General features: G+C 46.9%; 1 protein-coding gene across 2 annotated transcripts in view; it reads left to right on the top strand.

The window, feature by feature from the left end:
• The window catches only part of Frmpd1 (FERM and PDZ domain containing 1), a 104,825-nt gene that overhangs the window by 64,081 nt on the left and 24,112 nt on the right, over positions 1–16,632 (top strand). For both annotated transcript variants that reach the window (XM_085839325.1, XM_021160346.2), the window contains exons 3-6: positions 181–338; positions 1,102–1,204; positions 6,079–6,124; positions 13,513–13,620. In XM_085839325.1, the coding sequence (XP_085695451.1) occupies positions 181–338; positions 1,102–1,204; positions 6,079–6,124; positions 13,513–13,620 (415 nt within the window). The remainder of the gene's footprint in view (positions 1–180; positions 339–1,101; positions 1,205–6,078; positions 6,125–13,512; positions 13,621–16,632) is intronic.

The raw sequence follows: 16,632 nt of genomic DNA, 5'->3' as shown, positions 1-16,632 counted from the left end.
CCAAACACAAAGGGCTGCAGATTTAGCTTGCTGGCACAAACAAAACCCTGGTTTGAGCCCAGCACTGAAAGAAAAGGCTTCACCTCAGACTTTTCTCTGTTATCCTTGGGCTGACCCGGATGGTAGCCTCCTTTTGAAATTCTGTGTATCTGTTTTACCCTCTGACTCCTTCTCTTCTAGAGCTAAAGTCGCTGCCGCTGATGGGCCACCCGGGAACCCAGCCCAGGCACTCACGCCAGTGAGGCACACAGTAACACTAGACAAAGATGTCGTCCTCCAGAACTATGGATTCCACATTTCTGAGACTCTTCCCCTCACAGTGGTGGCTGTCACAGCAGGTAGGGGCTAATGGGGAACTGGGAAAGGATCTTAGCCTCTTAGGGAGAGTAGCTGGGCTTCTCTCCACCACCACCACCCCGCCCCCCGCCCCCATGACCTGTAAAAATGGCAGAAGGTGCTACCTGAGAAGCTGGAAAATTCTGACCCCCTCCCAGGGCTTTCCACTTTCCTTTGGTGCAGGATGGAGTGGCCCCAGGAACTTGCTCCTCTGAGCCCAAGACTCCCCCACTGGCCTTGGCCAGGGCTCCTGCACTTCTGTGGCTTCCAGGCCTGTATCAGGCAGGAAAGGTATTTGGATAAGCTGGCCCTCCTCTTGACTCCTGCATGTCCTGGCTGGCAAGTTTCTGCGGAGAGAATAATAGAAACAATTGATTTGTTTTCGCGCTGTCTCTGTGAAATCTAGGCTGTGCCGGAGGGGAGAGGAGCCGGCGGGGAGAGTCTTTGTTTTCATGCTTGGTGTTAGGTTTGATGATGGTTAAAATGCATCAACTTCCGTTTATCTATGTAAAATGTACACACACTCAATTCCTTGGCCGGCTGTGACAATTGGACAGCAGCTCTGTTCCTTTTCTCTCTGTGGCCAGTCTCCACCATGAAACTGATGGGAAGTAGGTAGGTGCCTTTCCTGTGGTCTACAATGAGAAAAACCATGCTCTATATGAGCCAGTGTCTAAGGGACCTAGGCTGCCATACCATGGTACACTGTGACTGGTGGTGGCTCCCCCTCTGGGCCTGAGCAGTTACCTGTTTTCTATCCAACAGGCGGCTCTGCTCACGGCAAGCTTTTCCCTGGTGATCAGATTCTCCAAATGAACAATGAACTGGCTGAAGGCCTTTCCTGTGAACGAGCGGCTGATATTCTCAGGTACTCACCTGTCTGTGCAAATCCAGAGTCGGTCAGTCGGGTGATCAGATAGCAAAGGGAACCCTCAGGAAGGCTGTGGCTGGCCTGTCCCCTTTAAAGCACCAGAGCAGTTCCATCGCAGACAGTGGCATTTTGGCTATGACAGTATTATGATCTGCTGTCTTCTACCTGGCACTGTTGTAGGATAAATATCACACTGTGAACCCCACCAGACATTGTGTTAGTTACTGAAAAAACAAAACAAAACAAAACAAAACAAAAACAAAAACTGTTTCTAGTTGTGGTGTGGCTCAGCCCTTAGCACACACCTTTATTCCCTCTGGCTGGAATACAGACACGCTCTTAGTACACACCTTTAATTCCAAACAGCAAAGGTAAAATTAGTTTGTAGAAGAAAGCACCCCTATTTGAAAGTGATGTCTAATTGAGTGGCAGACAAAGTGATGAATCAGAGCAAGATTTGACAGAACAGGACAGGCCCAACTCTCATGAGAAGAGAGAGGGAAAAGGGGGAGAGGAAGGAGCAGTACAGAGGGAGAGGGAGAGGAGAAGGAGGAGTTGTACAGAGACAGGTTGCAGAGATATAGAACAAGCTAGACACAGGTGACGACAGAACAAGCCAGACAATGAGAAGGGGCCAGAAGATTAGAACAGACTGCCAAAGTTAGTATGAGGCCAAGCAGAGCAAGTTAGTCAAAATCTGAAAGAAGCCAGATTGAGTCAGTCAGCTTAGAGAGGAGTTTGAGCCAGACAGCTGACTTGAACCTTCCAGCCAGAGCGCTGAAAGAACCAGAAAGGATGAACTCATTCAGCAGCGAGTCTCAGAGACTGGGAACATTCTAGGCCTAGAGGAGATTGTACAGAGGCTGGAAACTGTCTAGGCCTAGAGTAGATTGTACGGAGGCCGGAAGCTTCCAGGACTTAGCCTAGGTCAGCAGACTGAGGCAGTAAGCCTCAGAGACAACAATTACATTAGGTGAATAAAAGTTGCTTTTACAAGTATGGCTTGCTATCTTCTGCCTGCCTGTAGGCAGGCATAGAATGCATATTTATCAAACCTCCACTAGGCCTAAAACTCCATGCTAAGCACTGTAGTGAGTAAGTGTACTGGTGGATACTGCATAGACCCTACCCTGGGAGGAGTGATGGTAGCATATGACAAAGGTTGAAGTAAATAGATGCCAGTGTTTGTCTTTAATCCTGTCACTGGCTTCTTGAGTGTTCTATTACAGCCTGACGGCATACACATGGTTTGGTGACGTGGCACCTACAGCTTTCTGTGGTGTCGTTGCGATTTACACAAATGCTTCCCTATCTGCCTGGACCTTCCCAAGCAAGAGCAAGGCACTCCATAAGTGCAGAGGATACTCCATAAGATAAGAGAACATGTAGCACTGAGAATTGGCCACTCCCCATTAAAGGTGGGCAAAAAAGACAGTGCTGGGGTAGGGAAAGGCTAACAGCGTATGTCAGGACGTTTGCAGCCTTGGGCTTTTAAATGTCCACTCAGCACTGCTTTGTGACTTGGATAGTCATAGAGATGAGAAGCAGGGCTCGGTGAGTGTAGCATCTGCTTCCCGAGAGCTGGCCGGCCTGGCTTCGGGTTGGTACGCTCATCTGTGAGCATCTCTGAGGCAGCAGGAATAGGTAGCATCCACAAAGCCGGAGAAGGAGGAACTAAAGATGCAGAGCGCCATGTTCGCCCTCAGGGAGCACAGTCTCACTGTGGAGACAGACAGTTCCAGTTAAGACTCACAGAGAACCTATGAAGCCCAACCCGACGTTGCTTCAGGGATGCCAGAGGCGTAATTGAGTCGGTGAAGCGGGCAGGAAAGGATTCAATGATTTTATTTAAAAATGAGTATAGCAACCTCAAAGTTTGCTTTCTAGGTTATTGGGCTGTTTTCCCAAAGAGGATCATTCCCAACAGGTGTGTGTGTGTGTGTGGGTGCGCGCGTGCTACTAATACTTCTGTCAGGCTTAAATTCGGAGGGATCAACAAATGCATTTATAACTTGTAACTTTAAGCTACAGTCTGGAACTGGGTGTTTAGGTAACACTTGGCCCCTGTCTGCTCACGGAGCATCGAGTCTGGGCAAGGAACCCTGGGAGGCAGAGGCAATCCACTCCCCAGCCAGCCGCCTGCAAGCCTGTGCAGATCAGCGTTGTGCACACCCTTCCCAGATGATGATGCTCGAGCTTAGCAGGAAGTGGAGCCGAGAAGCCAGGCTACAAACACAGGGTACTCCCAGCTTAGGAGGAAGCAAAGAAGAGTTCAGAAGTATTTCAGTTGTACCCTATTCATTCATTCATTCATTCATTCATGCATGCATGCATGCATTCATGAGGCTGTGTCTCTTGTATCCAGGCTGGCTGGCCTCAAACTCCTATGGCCTTGAGCTTTATATCTTCCTGCCCCCACCTCTGCAGTACTAGGAGGCAGGTGTGTGTCACCACACCCAGACCATGTGACACTGGGGACCAAATCCAGGACTTTATGCATGCTAGGCAAGCATCTGGGTTCTGTTTCTCTGGGGCAGGACCTTTCCTGCCAGGTAGAACTTGGGTGATGCTCCGGGTAAATGAATGAACTTGGACAGTAGGATGTGGGCAGAGGTGCGCTGAACGCTTCCCTTTGCCCTAAGGAACATTCTGGGGGCTGGAGAGGTGGCTCAGCAGTTTAGAGCACTGACTGCTCTTCTAGAGATCCTGAGTTCAATTCCCAGCAACCACATGGTGACTCACAACCATCTGTAATGGGATCCGATGCCCTCTTCTGGTGTGTCTGAAGACAGCTACAGTGTGTGTATATATATATATATATATATATATATACATATATATATATACTTATATATATATAGTCTTATATATATATATGACAATTTTTAAGTTTTAAATAGATAATTTTTTTTAAAAAAAGAAAGAAAAGAAACATTTTGAGAGATAAATCCCAAATTGTGGAGGGTCTTGGGTGCCAATACAGCAAGACCCAGTGTCATTCCCCGGAGAAGGGAAGCAAGGATAGATTTCTGACTGAGGTGTGCTGTGTCTCTGCTCCTGTGCGTGTGGAGATCTCCGCATGGACTGCTCTTGTAGCTTGGTGTCCTGGGTCTGAAAGCAAGGCATATTTTTCACTCATTTTTGTTGAAAAGGGTAAACAGACAGACAGACACAGACAGATATATAGACAAAAATATCCAGAATAACCTGCCAGTTACAACAACAAAATCCTTCTCTAATTTCTCCAAAGATCTCTGAGGCCCAGTATCCTTTGTAGCACTGGGACCTTGGGTTCTTTGTGACTTACCTCTGAAAAGGTCTGTGCTCACATGAACTGGGGCAGAAGCAACCCCTAGATAGTGGTAACCCTCAGGTTGAGCTTAAGCATGGGAGGGGATGATGGACCCCTTCCATTGACCTAAACGTTTGTATTGGAAGAACGCAAATGAACACTTCAAACTGCTTCTTTTTGTAGGCATGGCAAGGGGGTGGGGGTGGGGCGGGTGGGGATGGGGGTGGGGTGAGTGGGGCGGGTGGGGGTGGGGTTCCACTCGTGCTCCTTCTTGGTGGAGGTGTGGCAGTTACCTGTCAGATCACCTTTGAAGTCTCCACGTTAATTTGAGACAGAACTGTCTCTTGATTATATGCCTGGGCTCACTGCAGTGGCTTGGAAGCCCACACACTACAGACTAGTTGGCTCCTATCTGATAGGTGCTATCTACCGAGGAATGTTTAGCCTGTGTGTTTTGAAACAGGAGACTAGATTACCTGTGTTGTCACCGTGCTAAAACAACAAAACAAAACAAAGCACACACATGAACTGGCCAATATCCACTGCATGAGTTTTCTACCATATGACACTGAGGGCAGAGCGGACAGATGGAAGAACGGGGCATTCGGGGAGGAGCATGAGCCAAAGAAGCCTTTCTGAAGAGTAGGGTTTACCACAGTCACCACACACAGATCCTCACAGACACACACATACTCGCACATGCGTGCGTACACACACACAAAGACACACACAGACAGACGCCGCACACAGATACACAGAGAGGCACACACAGAGGGACACAGAAGCACAGGTGCACACACATACCCAGACACACAGACGCACACGGAGACAGACACAGACACACAGACAGACACACAGACGCACACACACAGATACACAGAGAGGCACACACAGAGGGACACAGAAGCACAGGTGCACACACATACACAGACACACAGACACACACGGAGACAGACACACAGACACACAGACAGACACACAGACGTGCACACACAGATACACAGAGAGGCACACACAGAGGGACACAGAAGCACAGGTGAACACACATACCCAGACACACACGGAGACAGACACAAACAGACACACAGACACACAGACACACAGACAGACACACAGACAGACGCACACACACAGATACACATAGAGACACACACAGAGGGACACAGAAGCACAGGTGCACACACATACCCAGACACACACGGAGACAGACACAAACAGACACACAGACACACAAACAGACACACAGACACACAGACACAGATACACAGAGAGGCACACACAGAGGGACACAGAAGCACAGGTGCACACACATACCCAGACACACAGACGCACACGGAGACAGACACAGACACACAGACGCACACACACAGATACACAGAGAGGCACACACAGAGGGACACAGAAGCACAGGTGCACACACATACACAGACACACACAGAGACAGACACACAGATGCGTGTACACACACACAGACACAGACACGGAGACAGGCAGCGCAGATGCGTGTGCACACACACGCACACACATACACACACACAAATGACTGAAACCTTTTCTTTTATCCTTTTCTGTTTTTCAGGGAAACTGAAGATGCTCTTTCAATTACAGTTGTCCGCTGCACATCGGTAAACCTCTCTTTTTGTTCTATATGTTAGTTTCACTCTTCCCTGATCCAAAGACACTAATGCTCTTGGACGATATCCTGTATTCAGTAGGGCAGAGGTCAGAGGGTGGCAGCTGCCAGGCAGTGGATGGCTAGTCAGCTAACATGGCCTGAAGCCCTCCTGGGCATAGGTGCTGTGGAGGAAACAGATATGGTCCAGGCCTTAGGGATCTGCTGCTCAGGGGAGGAGACCCTCTGTGATGCGTAGTGTGCTAATGGAGGGACATCAAACTGGAAGCTCCAAGACAGGCTTGGGGGAACGACTTTGGACAAATCTCTTCTTCAAGTTTTCACTGGTGACAGTAACTGCCTTGTCTGTCTGATGGATCATCCAAAGCACCAATGAGGTGCCGGGAGTGACAGTTTTATCATCCGAGGCCAACCACAAGGCAGGATGTAAGTGTGATGACCTAAACACAGGAAAGCTCGTGGAATCAAGTTGTAAGAGCAAACTGACCAAGGAGGAGATGTTGACAAAAAAAATTCTCATTTTAAGAATTTGACTAACCAATAGATCAAAAAAGGAAGTAGGAATAACATACAGAATTTTAATAATGTATTTAATAACCTAACCTGATTGACCACCTACTAGATTACCAAGAAAGTTCAGCAAACCATTTTTAAATTAAAAAAAAAAAAAGCATATAGGTCTAGGTGTGGTGGCTTACACTTAAAATCCCAGCTCTCAGGAGGCTGAGATTTGATCTCAGGAGGATCAAACATTTGAGGCCAACCTGGGCTACAGAGCAAGCCCAAGGCTATCTTAGACTTTATATGTGATCCTATTAAAAAATACACAAAGAAAAATAAATACATAAAGCTATCAAGGTTTCCTTCCCTGAATATAATTTTAAATAAAAACTGAGCTGTGTGTGAGAGCACAGGCATTTAACCCTAGTACTTGAAAGGACAGGAAGGAGAGCCTGGTCTACATTGTAGGTTCTAGGATAGCCAGGGCCACATGGGAACAACAACAAGAACAACAAAATTACTTCGTGTTGAAGCTGTGATCAGAGTAAAATTGATAATCTTAATTGTTTCTACTAGTTAAAAAGGAAATCAATTAAGTATTTGGTGAAAAGTTAGAAAAAAATAGAACCAGGAAGATGGGGATGCATGGAATGTATCCTGTCAGGCAGGGGCAGAAGTTCAAAGCTAGCCTCAGCTACTTAGCCAGATGAAGGCCAGCCTGGGCTATATGAGATCCTGTCTCAATAAAATAAAACAATCAACAAAAATGATTGAAGAGAATAATAAGAATCAAAATCTCCCTTTTATATATAGTGAATTCTGCCTCAGGCTCCTGGGAGCTGGTACTGTAGTTATGTATGTAAGACCTCAACGGTTTTAAGTAGTTGGGACACAGGCACGCTTACGCCTACCATACGCTGTTATAGAGTAGGTATTGGTGCATGCCCGATGGCCCGAGTGCAGTGCCTGGGACCTCGATAGTGAAAAGGAAGAGCCAGTCCCTCCATGGTGTCTTCTGACTGCCGTGTGGGCCTAGTGACATGTGATTGTCACTGCACACACACATACACAGGCACATATGCACATGTGAGTGCACACAAAATAATGTAATTAAAATTATTTTTATTAATCTCATTCCATTCGTTTACATCTTAAATGATATCCCACTTCCTGGTTACCCCTCCACCACCCTCCCCTCCCACATCTGCCCTCCCCCCTCCCCTTTGCCTGTTTGAAATAAGATACAAACAATATAGATGACTGACTGTTGGCTATTGGAGGTTTCCTGTGCACACAGCCATAGGAAGAAGGACAGAGGAAGAAATGGCCCTTTAGTCGCATGAAAACATAACATTTCTGTGGTCCCAACACTCCGTAAACAAAGAACTAGTCTCTTCTCCCCATTCAACAAGTGCTTTATTTTTACTTCTTGGGAACAATAGGGGAGAAAGTCACCCAATTAGAATTAAAATGTTTGCTATAAATATGTCGGGCTGAGTGTTCTATGTAGGCTGTGTGGAGGCTTTTTTATTCCTGCCAGAGTCTGTCTATGAAATAATGTGAACCCGATATAAAGATGGAGAGGGCTAATCAGTGTAATAACAGTGCAGGTGGTAAGCCTTTCTTTTTATTTAGCTTATTATCATCTCAATGGGAAACATCTTAATCTTAATTAGGTGGGGGTTTCCCCCGCAGCAGTTCCACGAAATGGACAAAATACAGCACTTGGTTCTGTCAGGCAGAAAGTGGCACGTAGCCGTGCGGCTTACAAATTGGAAAGTAAGGGAGGAAAAATTGTCTGTGTTCCCATACCAAGCTTTCCCAGCAGAAACGTGAGCACCATAACCAGGAAGACCCACAGGGGAGCCCACCCGGACCCCTGAGAAATGCCCTGACCATAGGCTGGGCCTCTTCCAGAAGTGTCCCAAACCATTTTACAGACATGGCAGCGTGAAAAATGACCAAGCCGTGTGTACCAAGCAAGATTGGAGTTGCTGCGGTCATGGGAGATTCTTAGAATATAATTGAGACAGATTGGGAATTATAAAATCTAAAGCTTAGACATTCATGACTATTTTTCTAGAACGCAGGTTTTATGGAAAAATACATTCTGGCTTAAATTTCACATTAAAAATTGATATTGTTCTTAAATTTCATGTGCATGTATGCATCTGTGCATGGGTTTGTACACCTGGGTGCAGGGCCCAGGGGAGCTGGAGGAAGGCACCGGCCTCTTGGGAGGCACAGGCAACTGAGCTACCCGAGGTGGGTGCCGGGACTCGAACTCAGGTTCTCTGGAAATGTAGCATGGATTGTTCTGTTGTTGTTGTTTTTCTGAGACAAAGTCCCACTATGTAGCCCTGGCTGTCCTGGAACTCACTTTGTAGACCAGGCTGGCCTCAAACTCAAAAGAAATCCTCCTGCCTCTCTGCCTTCTGAGCGCTGAGGGATTAAAGATGTGTAACACCGAGACCCCCGGGCAGCACAGACTCTTAACCACTGAGCCATCGCCTCAGCCCCAAGTCTGCATTTTTTGTATCTATTACATTAATTATTTTAATATTATAGTGACAATTAGTATGTTACATAATTTTCACCAGAAGGAAGTCATGCAAAGCAGAAAAGACTCATTCACCATCCCCACCTTTGCAGATCATGGATGCTGTGGCCATACAGCACACTGTGAGGCACCGGGTTCAGGGGGGATGGGCTGATTTCCGAGGGATCAGACTCCTGAGCCCACACTTTCTAAGATGATGCTGTTTGACCTTCAGGCACCCCACCGTTTTCCTGAAGTGACACTGAGTCACCCTTGGCAAGGGCACTGCAGAAGTATGAAATAACTTTTCAACTAGCCTTTTTTTTTTTTTTTTAAGATTCTTTTCCTAAAGGGGAGTCCCCTTGGGAGTTCTTCGTTTCATTAATACGAGAGTTTAAGAATGGACTCCGTTGGAAGCCCAAGGACAGTTTTATTAGAGTTTAAAAGCAGAGCCCTGGGGCAAGCAAGCTCTAAAGCTCAGCCTGTCTAGGAGGGGAGTAAGGAGGAGAGAAAGAAAGGGACACCGTGCCACCGAAGCCCGCATGGAACTCACATGCAAGGCAGGCAGCCAGTGCCGTGGCAGGGAGGGAGACTTTCGAGAACCAGGGAAGGCCAAGGTGTTAAAGAAGCATGCTTAGGAAAGGGGGAAAGAAAACATCATGTTCTTTATAATCCAGAAAAGTGGGCAGATCTCCAACCTCACAAGGTTGCCTCCAGTGAGCTGTCGCACTAGGGGCGGGGATTCTGGGAGGGAAAAAGAACTGTATCTCATTAAAGAGCTAATTATTCCACCTACCTCATTAGTGTGGCTTGGGGCAAGCCCTCTAATCTTTCCACCCCCTACTTCCCTGGGTGTCTTTTAGCCAGACAGATTGAACCACCAGCTCAACTGGAACTCAGGGGTCTACCCAGGCCAGAGATTCCATTCTCTTGACCAGCAAAGTTTTTTTTTACCCTAATACTTCCAAGTGCTAACTCTACAGCAAAAACACACATTTTTATCAGTGACCCCAGGAAGGGCTCAGAAGTCCTAGGATAAAGGGTAGTTCATATCCTCCAAATTATTCCTTTAAAAAAAAAAATCAGTGCACTTGCGGAAGTAGTTTGTAGCATGTCACAAATCCAGGGGATCCTGGCTTGCAGCCTGTTACAGATGCTGGGCTGCCTGGTTTGCAGTGCTAATGTGCAGATGTGAAAGCAAAGAGGCTGCCGTGGGGCCCATGAGTTGGGCTTTTCCATGACAGATGATGGAGTGTTCGTTCTCAAAGCAGCCAGTTCCATGGTTCCAAAGGTGACAGATCCTATTTCCTTGTAACTCCCAGTGACTGTCCTAGTTCATAATGGCCTCCCTTGTCTGAGATAGCTACTCTGAGATCTGACAACATGGCTCTCCCAACTTCCAGCAGTTATTCTCAGGAACAGTTATTCCTCATACTTCCCACTCTGCCAATGGGTTTCTGGATGGACCATAGTTTCGGTGACCCTTGCAAATGGTGGCACCCAGAAAGGTCCACACTTCCACCCAAAGAGTACCCCGGGAATGAAGGGTTGCTTCTGGTGTGCACCAGAAATGCTGGTGGAGCTCAGGGTTGGATTCCCACTTGGCAAGGCCAGTCACACTGTTGGCTTGGGTGATACTTGTGGTCAGTGAAATACTGAGCCGGTTTTCAAATGAATAGCTTCCAGGCTGAGTCCCCCATCCCTTGCTTGGCCAATTGATTTTTTTTTTTTTTTTAAATCCTCAGAGTCACTCTTCCTATTAATCCATGGCAGGTCATGTAGCTTGGCCCGGTGTTTTGGCCTGCTGTGCTTTTATAGTCCTGAGGCTGAAAGGCGTATTTGTACAGATGCCAGCTATCATCAGCCTCCTTTCTTGTCAAGGAGCCTCCTCTTCTCAGAGCTCCTTCCCTTCTAGTTCTCAGCCAGCTAATTTTCTTTAACGTTTCAGCTCTTAGCCGAACGCTCAGGGGATTGCCCTCCCTAGCATGAGAAACAGGGATGGGTTGCTGGAAATGCCTGCTCTTTGTGTCTCTCTTCTGCTCTGCCCTTGGTTGCTCTATCCTCTGAGTGACTGGTTGCCTATTGCTGTGAACACTCTCACTCTCCACTCTGTGCTGTGTTGACAGCCCCGCCCCCGTGCTCTCTTAGACTTGCTCTTGGTTTTCCCAGCCTTTGACTCGGAGCTTCTGATTCTCAAGGATCTCGTTCAATATCTGTTGCTTGGCACCTGATGGCCTCTTACAGTTCTGCCTTTATAAATTTCTTCCTCTGCCTTCATCTGAGGCATTGTTAGATATCAACCGGAAGGGTTCAGCCAGAGGGAGCATAAGCTACTTAGCTCAGTGGCAGCTCCCTTGCCTTAACAGGAACGAGACCCTGGGTTTGATCCCCAGCACGGGAAAGGACAAGAAAAGAAAAAGAGAAAAGAAATCAGAACTATTTCGAGTGCAGATTAAACCATTGCTGAATCCACCTACTGGCTCTGCACGTAGCTTTCTCCACAGGGGGATTGTGGGGGAGATTATTAAATGCTTTGCAAGAAGGAAGGAATTCTGACATGTCCACAGGACCCTGGTCTGTCTCTGGAATGCTGTCTTCAAAAGAAAGCTGAACTTGCTTGGCTCTGACTTGTCCTTGCTGACTCTTTAGTCGTCAGTGATCGATGTTGGAAGCTCCCTGCTCATCTCTTTACCAAGAGTTAACAACAGGCTTTCTTCCAGTGTGTGGTTTTTGAATCGTCCATGTTTGTTGCGGAGAACTTGATGTTGGCTATCTGTAAGTGTGTCTTTCCTTCTTTGATCTTGGGCAGTGCCAACTGTGGCATATTCCAGTTCCTTAAGCCCCTAGATTCACCTGGATTGGAGCCTTGAGCTCATAACTTCGGATTTCCTAATTATAACTTCTTCTTTTCCTATTTCACTTATTCTTTCAGATTGGAAAACCTAGAGTGTCTGCATGGGAACAGAGCTGTGCTTCCCTCTCATGCTCAAGCCTTTGTATTTCTCATGGCCTGAAAGTGAGCTATGTCTCTGAGTTGGCGAATCACAGTTGTATGCCCAGTCGTGCCAAGTAACACCACAGTTTCTTCTTATTAAAATGTCAGGGCCATTGTTCATTTTATGTACGCCATGCATTGCATTGGTGTGTTGATATCTAAGTCCATGAACTTGGCTTCCAGAAAGTTCCCCAATGGTGTTACAGATCTCTTCCCACAGCTATATAGAACATGGCCCGGAGCACCATCTTGGGACTCTTATACATACAGACATCCTAAAGGCTGGCCTAAAAGCCTGGCTGGAGTGATGAAGGGAATGTGGGATGCTGGCCAGGAAATAGTCTGTTGGGCAGGAAGACCATGCCCTGCTGGTCTTGTTGGTATATGAAATTGCCCAAATGTCACAGTTTGACCTGATGCCAGCTGTAACTGTTTACTATCTAATCATACCAGCTGATATGAGTCTTTTTACTTCTGGAGAAAGAGAATATCAGAAGACAACAGTCAAGAGAGGCCAGTCACAATTCACACAGACCAAAGCTTCTGGGAGCTCTATCTAGTGTACGGATGAAAACCTTGAAATTCAGAGAAGCTGAAAGACAGCCAAAGTTATACAGTTTAGGGAGGAGTTTTGTTTTGTTTCTGGGGGGTCGATGGGGAACAGGTGGGTGAGGTTGGTTGATTCTTTGTTTTTCTCCAGTTAGGGTTTCTCTGTGTAGCCCTGGCTGTGCTGGAACTCACTCTGTAGACCAGGTTGTCTTCAAACTCAGAGATTTGCCTGCCTCTACCTTCCGAGTGCTGAGATTAAAGGTGTGCAGTACCACTGCCTGGCTGATCATGTGTCTGTCTGTGTGTTTCTGTTGTGTGTGTGTGTGTGTATGTGTGTGTGTGTGTAAGTACAGTTGCACAAAGACCAAAAGGGCTTGGGATTAGGCTTTGATACCCAGAAGCTAGGACCTGAACTCCAGTCCTAATACATGTATGTGTGCATGCACCCATGGGTACACACACATACACACACATGCTTCCATTCATAGGAATTTGTGTTTGACATTTTCACAGCTTGTGAAGTAGGACTTAGGTTCCCTCTCCAGCCCTCTTTGTCTCACTTTGTCACCATTGGTTCAATTTCCAAACGGAAAGACACAAGAACATTGTCTAGTGGACTCCTTGGATCCTAGGAAAAGAAATCTTTAAATGGAGTGCCCTCCTTCTGTGTGCATTTTACTGAGTCCATAGCAACCGTGAGGGTGTGTGTGTGTATGTGTGTGTGTGTGTGTAAGAAGTAAGAAGATGTAGATGCTTTCATGAAAGTGCTGTTCCAAAGTACGTTACTATTTTTCAGGGAGTCCCCAAGTCATCCTTCTTGACTGAAGAGAAGCGGGCCCGGCTGAAGAGCAACCCTGTGAAGGTGCACTTTGCTGAGGAAGTGCTGGTCAGCGGGCACAGTCAGGTGCGTCAGTAGCCAGAGATGGTGGTTCTTGCTGAAGTGGGCAAGCTGTGTTCTAGTGTGTACCTCACCACAACTCTGCAGTCTTCAGAAAGGATGTAGTGGGAGCGACAGACATTTGCTGGAGGCTTAGTGTACTTCTCTGAAGGACAAGGGAAGCTGGGGGAGCCCCGGACCAAGGCTGTGGTGAAGAACAAGTCCTAAATGTGGCTGCCTGCTACACACCAACTCCACGCGCCTGCTGTGATAGGCCTGGAGACTCCAGTTCTTATTATGAATGGGTTTACTAGTCCCTTGAAAGGAAATATTAATATGTTGCTAAAACGATGGTGGTAGTAGCTGGGATTTCTTTCTTTTTTTTCTTTAACTTAACATCGGCTGATAAGAGTCCACCATCTTACTGAACCTCTGTTACCCATTTTAAACCTTGTCTGTGCCTAGTCCTTCTGTCCTGCAGAGGAATTGTAACACAGGAAGAAACAGAGGCGTAGAGAGAGTAAGAGAATTAACTGCTAAACCACAAAGTAAGAAAAGGCAGGAGCCTGGATCTCTGTTGACGCCACTTCTTTTGTTTCTCCTGGTTATGCTCTCTACTCATTTTTGATACAGAAAGATCCAGGGTTGACGGGAGAAGGCGGGGGACGCTGTGAAAGGACATGTTTGTTAAGGGGAATCTGAGCCTTCAGATGGATTGCTTTAAAGTTTATTTTTATCCTTCATTTATGTGTGTGTGTCAGTGTGTGTGTGTGAGAGAGAGAGAGACAGAGAGACAGAGAGACAGAGAGAGAGAGAGAGAAGCCAGAAGAGAGCACTGGATCCCCTGAAGCTGGAGTTAACAGTTAGAAGCACCCTCTGGATACAGAGAACTGAACTCAGAGCAACAAGTGTTTTTTTTTTTTTTTTTTTTTCTTTCTTTTTTTTTTTTTTTTCCCAGACGGGGTTTCTCTGTGTATCCCTGGCTGTCCTGGAACTCATTCTGTAGTCCAGGCTGGCCTTGAACTCAGGAATCCGCCTGCCTCTGCCTCCAAGTGCTGGGATTAAAGGCGTGCGCCACCACTCCCTGGCGCAACAAGTGTTCTTAACCACAGAGCCATTTCCTATCTTGAGACTGATGTTTTAAATAAGGATTTATTGATAAAAGACACATTCACTCATAAGTTATAAGATGGCTGGAGACTTTTGCCATCCAGCAATCAGTATGAGATTCTTAAAACTTTCAAGTCAAAACTTTCTGTCACCCAGAGAACTTGAAGGACTGGGCTCCATGGCCACTTAAACAAAGGGTATAATCAGTTCAGCAGGTCCACATAGAAAAGCCTTATTTTCTCTCTGCCCTGCTACATGACAGAGCACATCTTCAGTGAGACCGGAAAGAAAAAAGGCTTGTTCAGGAAGGGGCCCGCGGAGGCCTAATCAATCAATCAGGGTAAACCTGGGACGCTGCCTGTCAGCAATGATTTGAATCTCTTGGGTGTCCATACTTGTGAAAATGGATTGAACCTCCCTGAAGATTAAATTTAGATCCGACATGTGCATTCACTTAATCTTAGCCGAAAGGCTAAGAAGCAGGAGGCTCGCACACTGCAGAGTAGCGTACACGCTGAGTAGGCTCGCACACTGCAGAGTAGCGTGCATGCTGAGTAGTGGGGAGAAGCAGCAGCTCGGGACAGAAAGCATAAGCCCCAACAGGTATGGACCAGGTAACCCGCTCTGTCGCCTTAAAAAAGACCCCCACCCTCATCCCCTCCTATCTGTTCTGAAAACCCAAGAGGAGGACACGTTTTAAAACCCAAACAGTAGATGCCATGCCAACAAGTGCTTACTGACAGGAGCCTGACATAGCTGCCTCCTGAGAGGCTCTGCCAGTGCCTGACAAATACAGAAGTGGAGGCTCACAGCCATCCATTGGATGGAGCACAGGGTCCCCCATGAATGAGCTAGAGAATGTACCCAAGGAGCTGAAGTGGTTGGCAACCCCATAGGAGGAACAACAATATGAACTAACCAGTACCCCCCCCCCCAGAGCTCCCAGGGACTAAACCACCAACCAAAGAATAGACATGGCGGGACTCATGGCTCTAGCTGCATATGTAGCAGAGGATGGCCTAGTCAGACATAAATGGGAGGAGAGGCCCGTGGTCCTGTGAAGGCTCTATGCCCCAGTGTAGGGGAATGCCAGGGCCAGGAAGTGGGAGTGGGTGTGTTGGGGAACAGGGGGAGGAGCAAGGAGATAGGGGGTATTTGGAGGGGAAACCAGGAAAGAGGGGGTAACATTTGAAATGTAAATAAAGAACATGTCTAATTAAAAAAAAAAGACAGGCTATACTGAACTGGTTAAGAGTTTTGGTGGGGATGGGCAATTTAGGGGACAGTGTGCCCCAATAGTGTCTGAGAAACTTGCAGACTGGGGCTCCAAGAATAGGCATCTGCACCAGCCGTCCAGGGAGAGGCAGCCAAGCCAGGGAGTGCTCCTCGCCGTGACCTGCCGCTCCATCCTCAGAAGTGCTTAAAAGCTGATTAAGCTTCCCTTAAAAATGAGAAGAAGACAGCTCTGGGGGTGCACATCACTTTAGATTACTCTAGTAAAACCCAGCTTTGGAAATGCGTCTGACTTGGCTCACAGTTAAAGAGGCACAGAGGAAAACCGTTACTAAGTGATGAAGTGGTGAGCTGCCAGCTCATTAGTGAATGAGCACAAATCAGAAAAATAAATAAATAAAAAAATGTCGGCCTGGGTGCTGAGAAGGGTTCCGGTCATGCATTCACTGTGGCTTTGTAAAAGAGTTCATAAGCTCATGGGGGAGATGAAAACAGACGCAAGCTGATATCTCCCGTGAAATATGGCTCAGACATCTCACAAGTATAAATATAGACTATAGAGAGATTTAAAAGCAAGAAATACACAGAGTAAAGATAGCCTGTAGTATCAGTATTTTAAATATCCAAAACCCAGAAAGACGCTGTGTGTCTAGAATAGAGATCTGGTTATTTCAGTTCCTTCGAATACATTAAAGC

The sequence above is a fragment of the Mus caroli genome, unplaced genomic scaffold (assembly GCF_978045245.1).
Source record: "Mus caroli unplaced genomic scaffold, Mus_caroli_1 scaffold_6, whole genome shotgun sequence".
NCBI classification, from domain to species: Eukaryota; Metazoa; Chordata; class Mammalia; order Rodentia; family Muridae; genus Mus; species Mus caroli.
The sequence above is the reverse complement of the archived record's forward strand: the minus strand, read 5'-3'. Positions and strand labels throughout refer to the sequence as shown.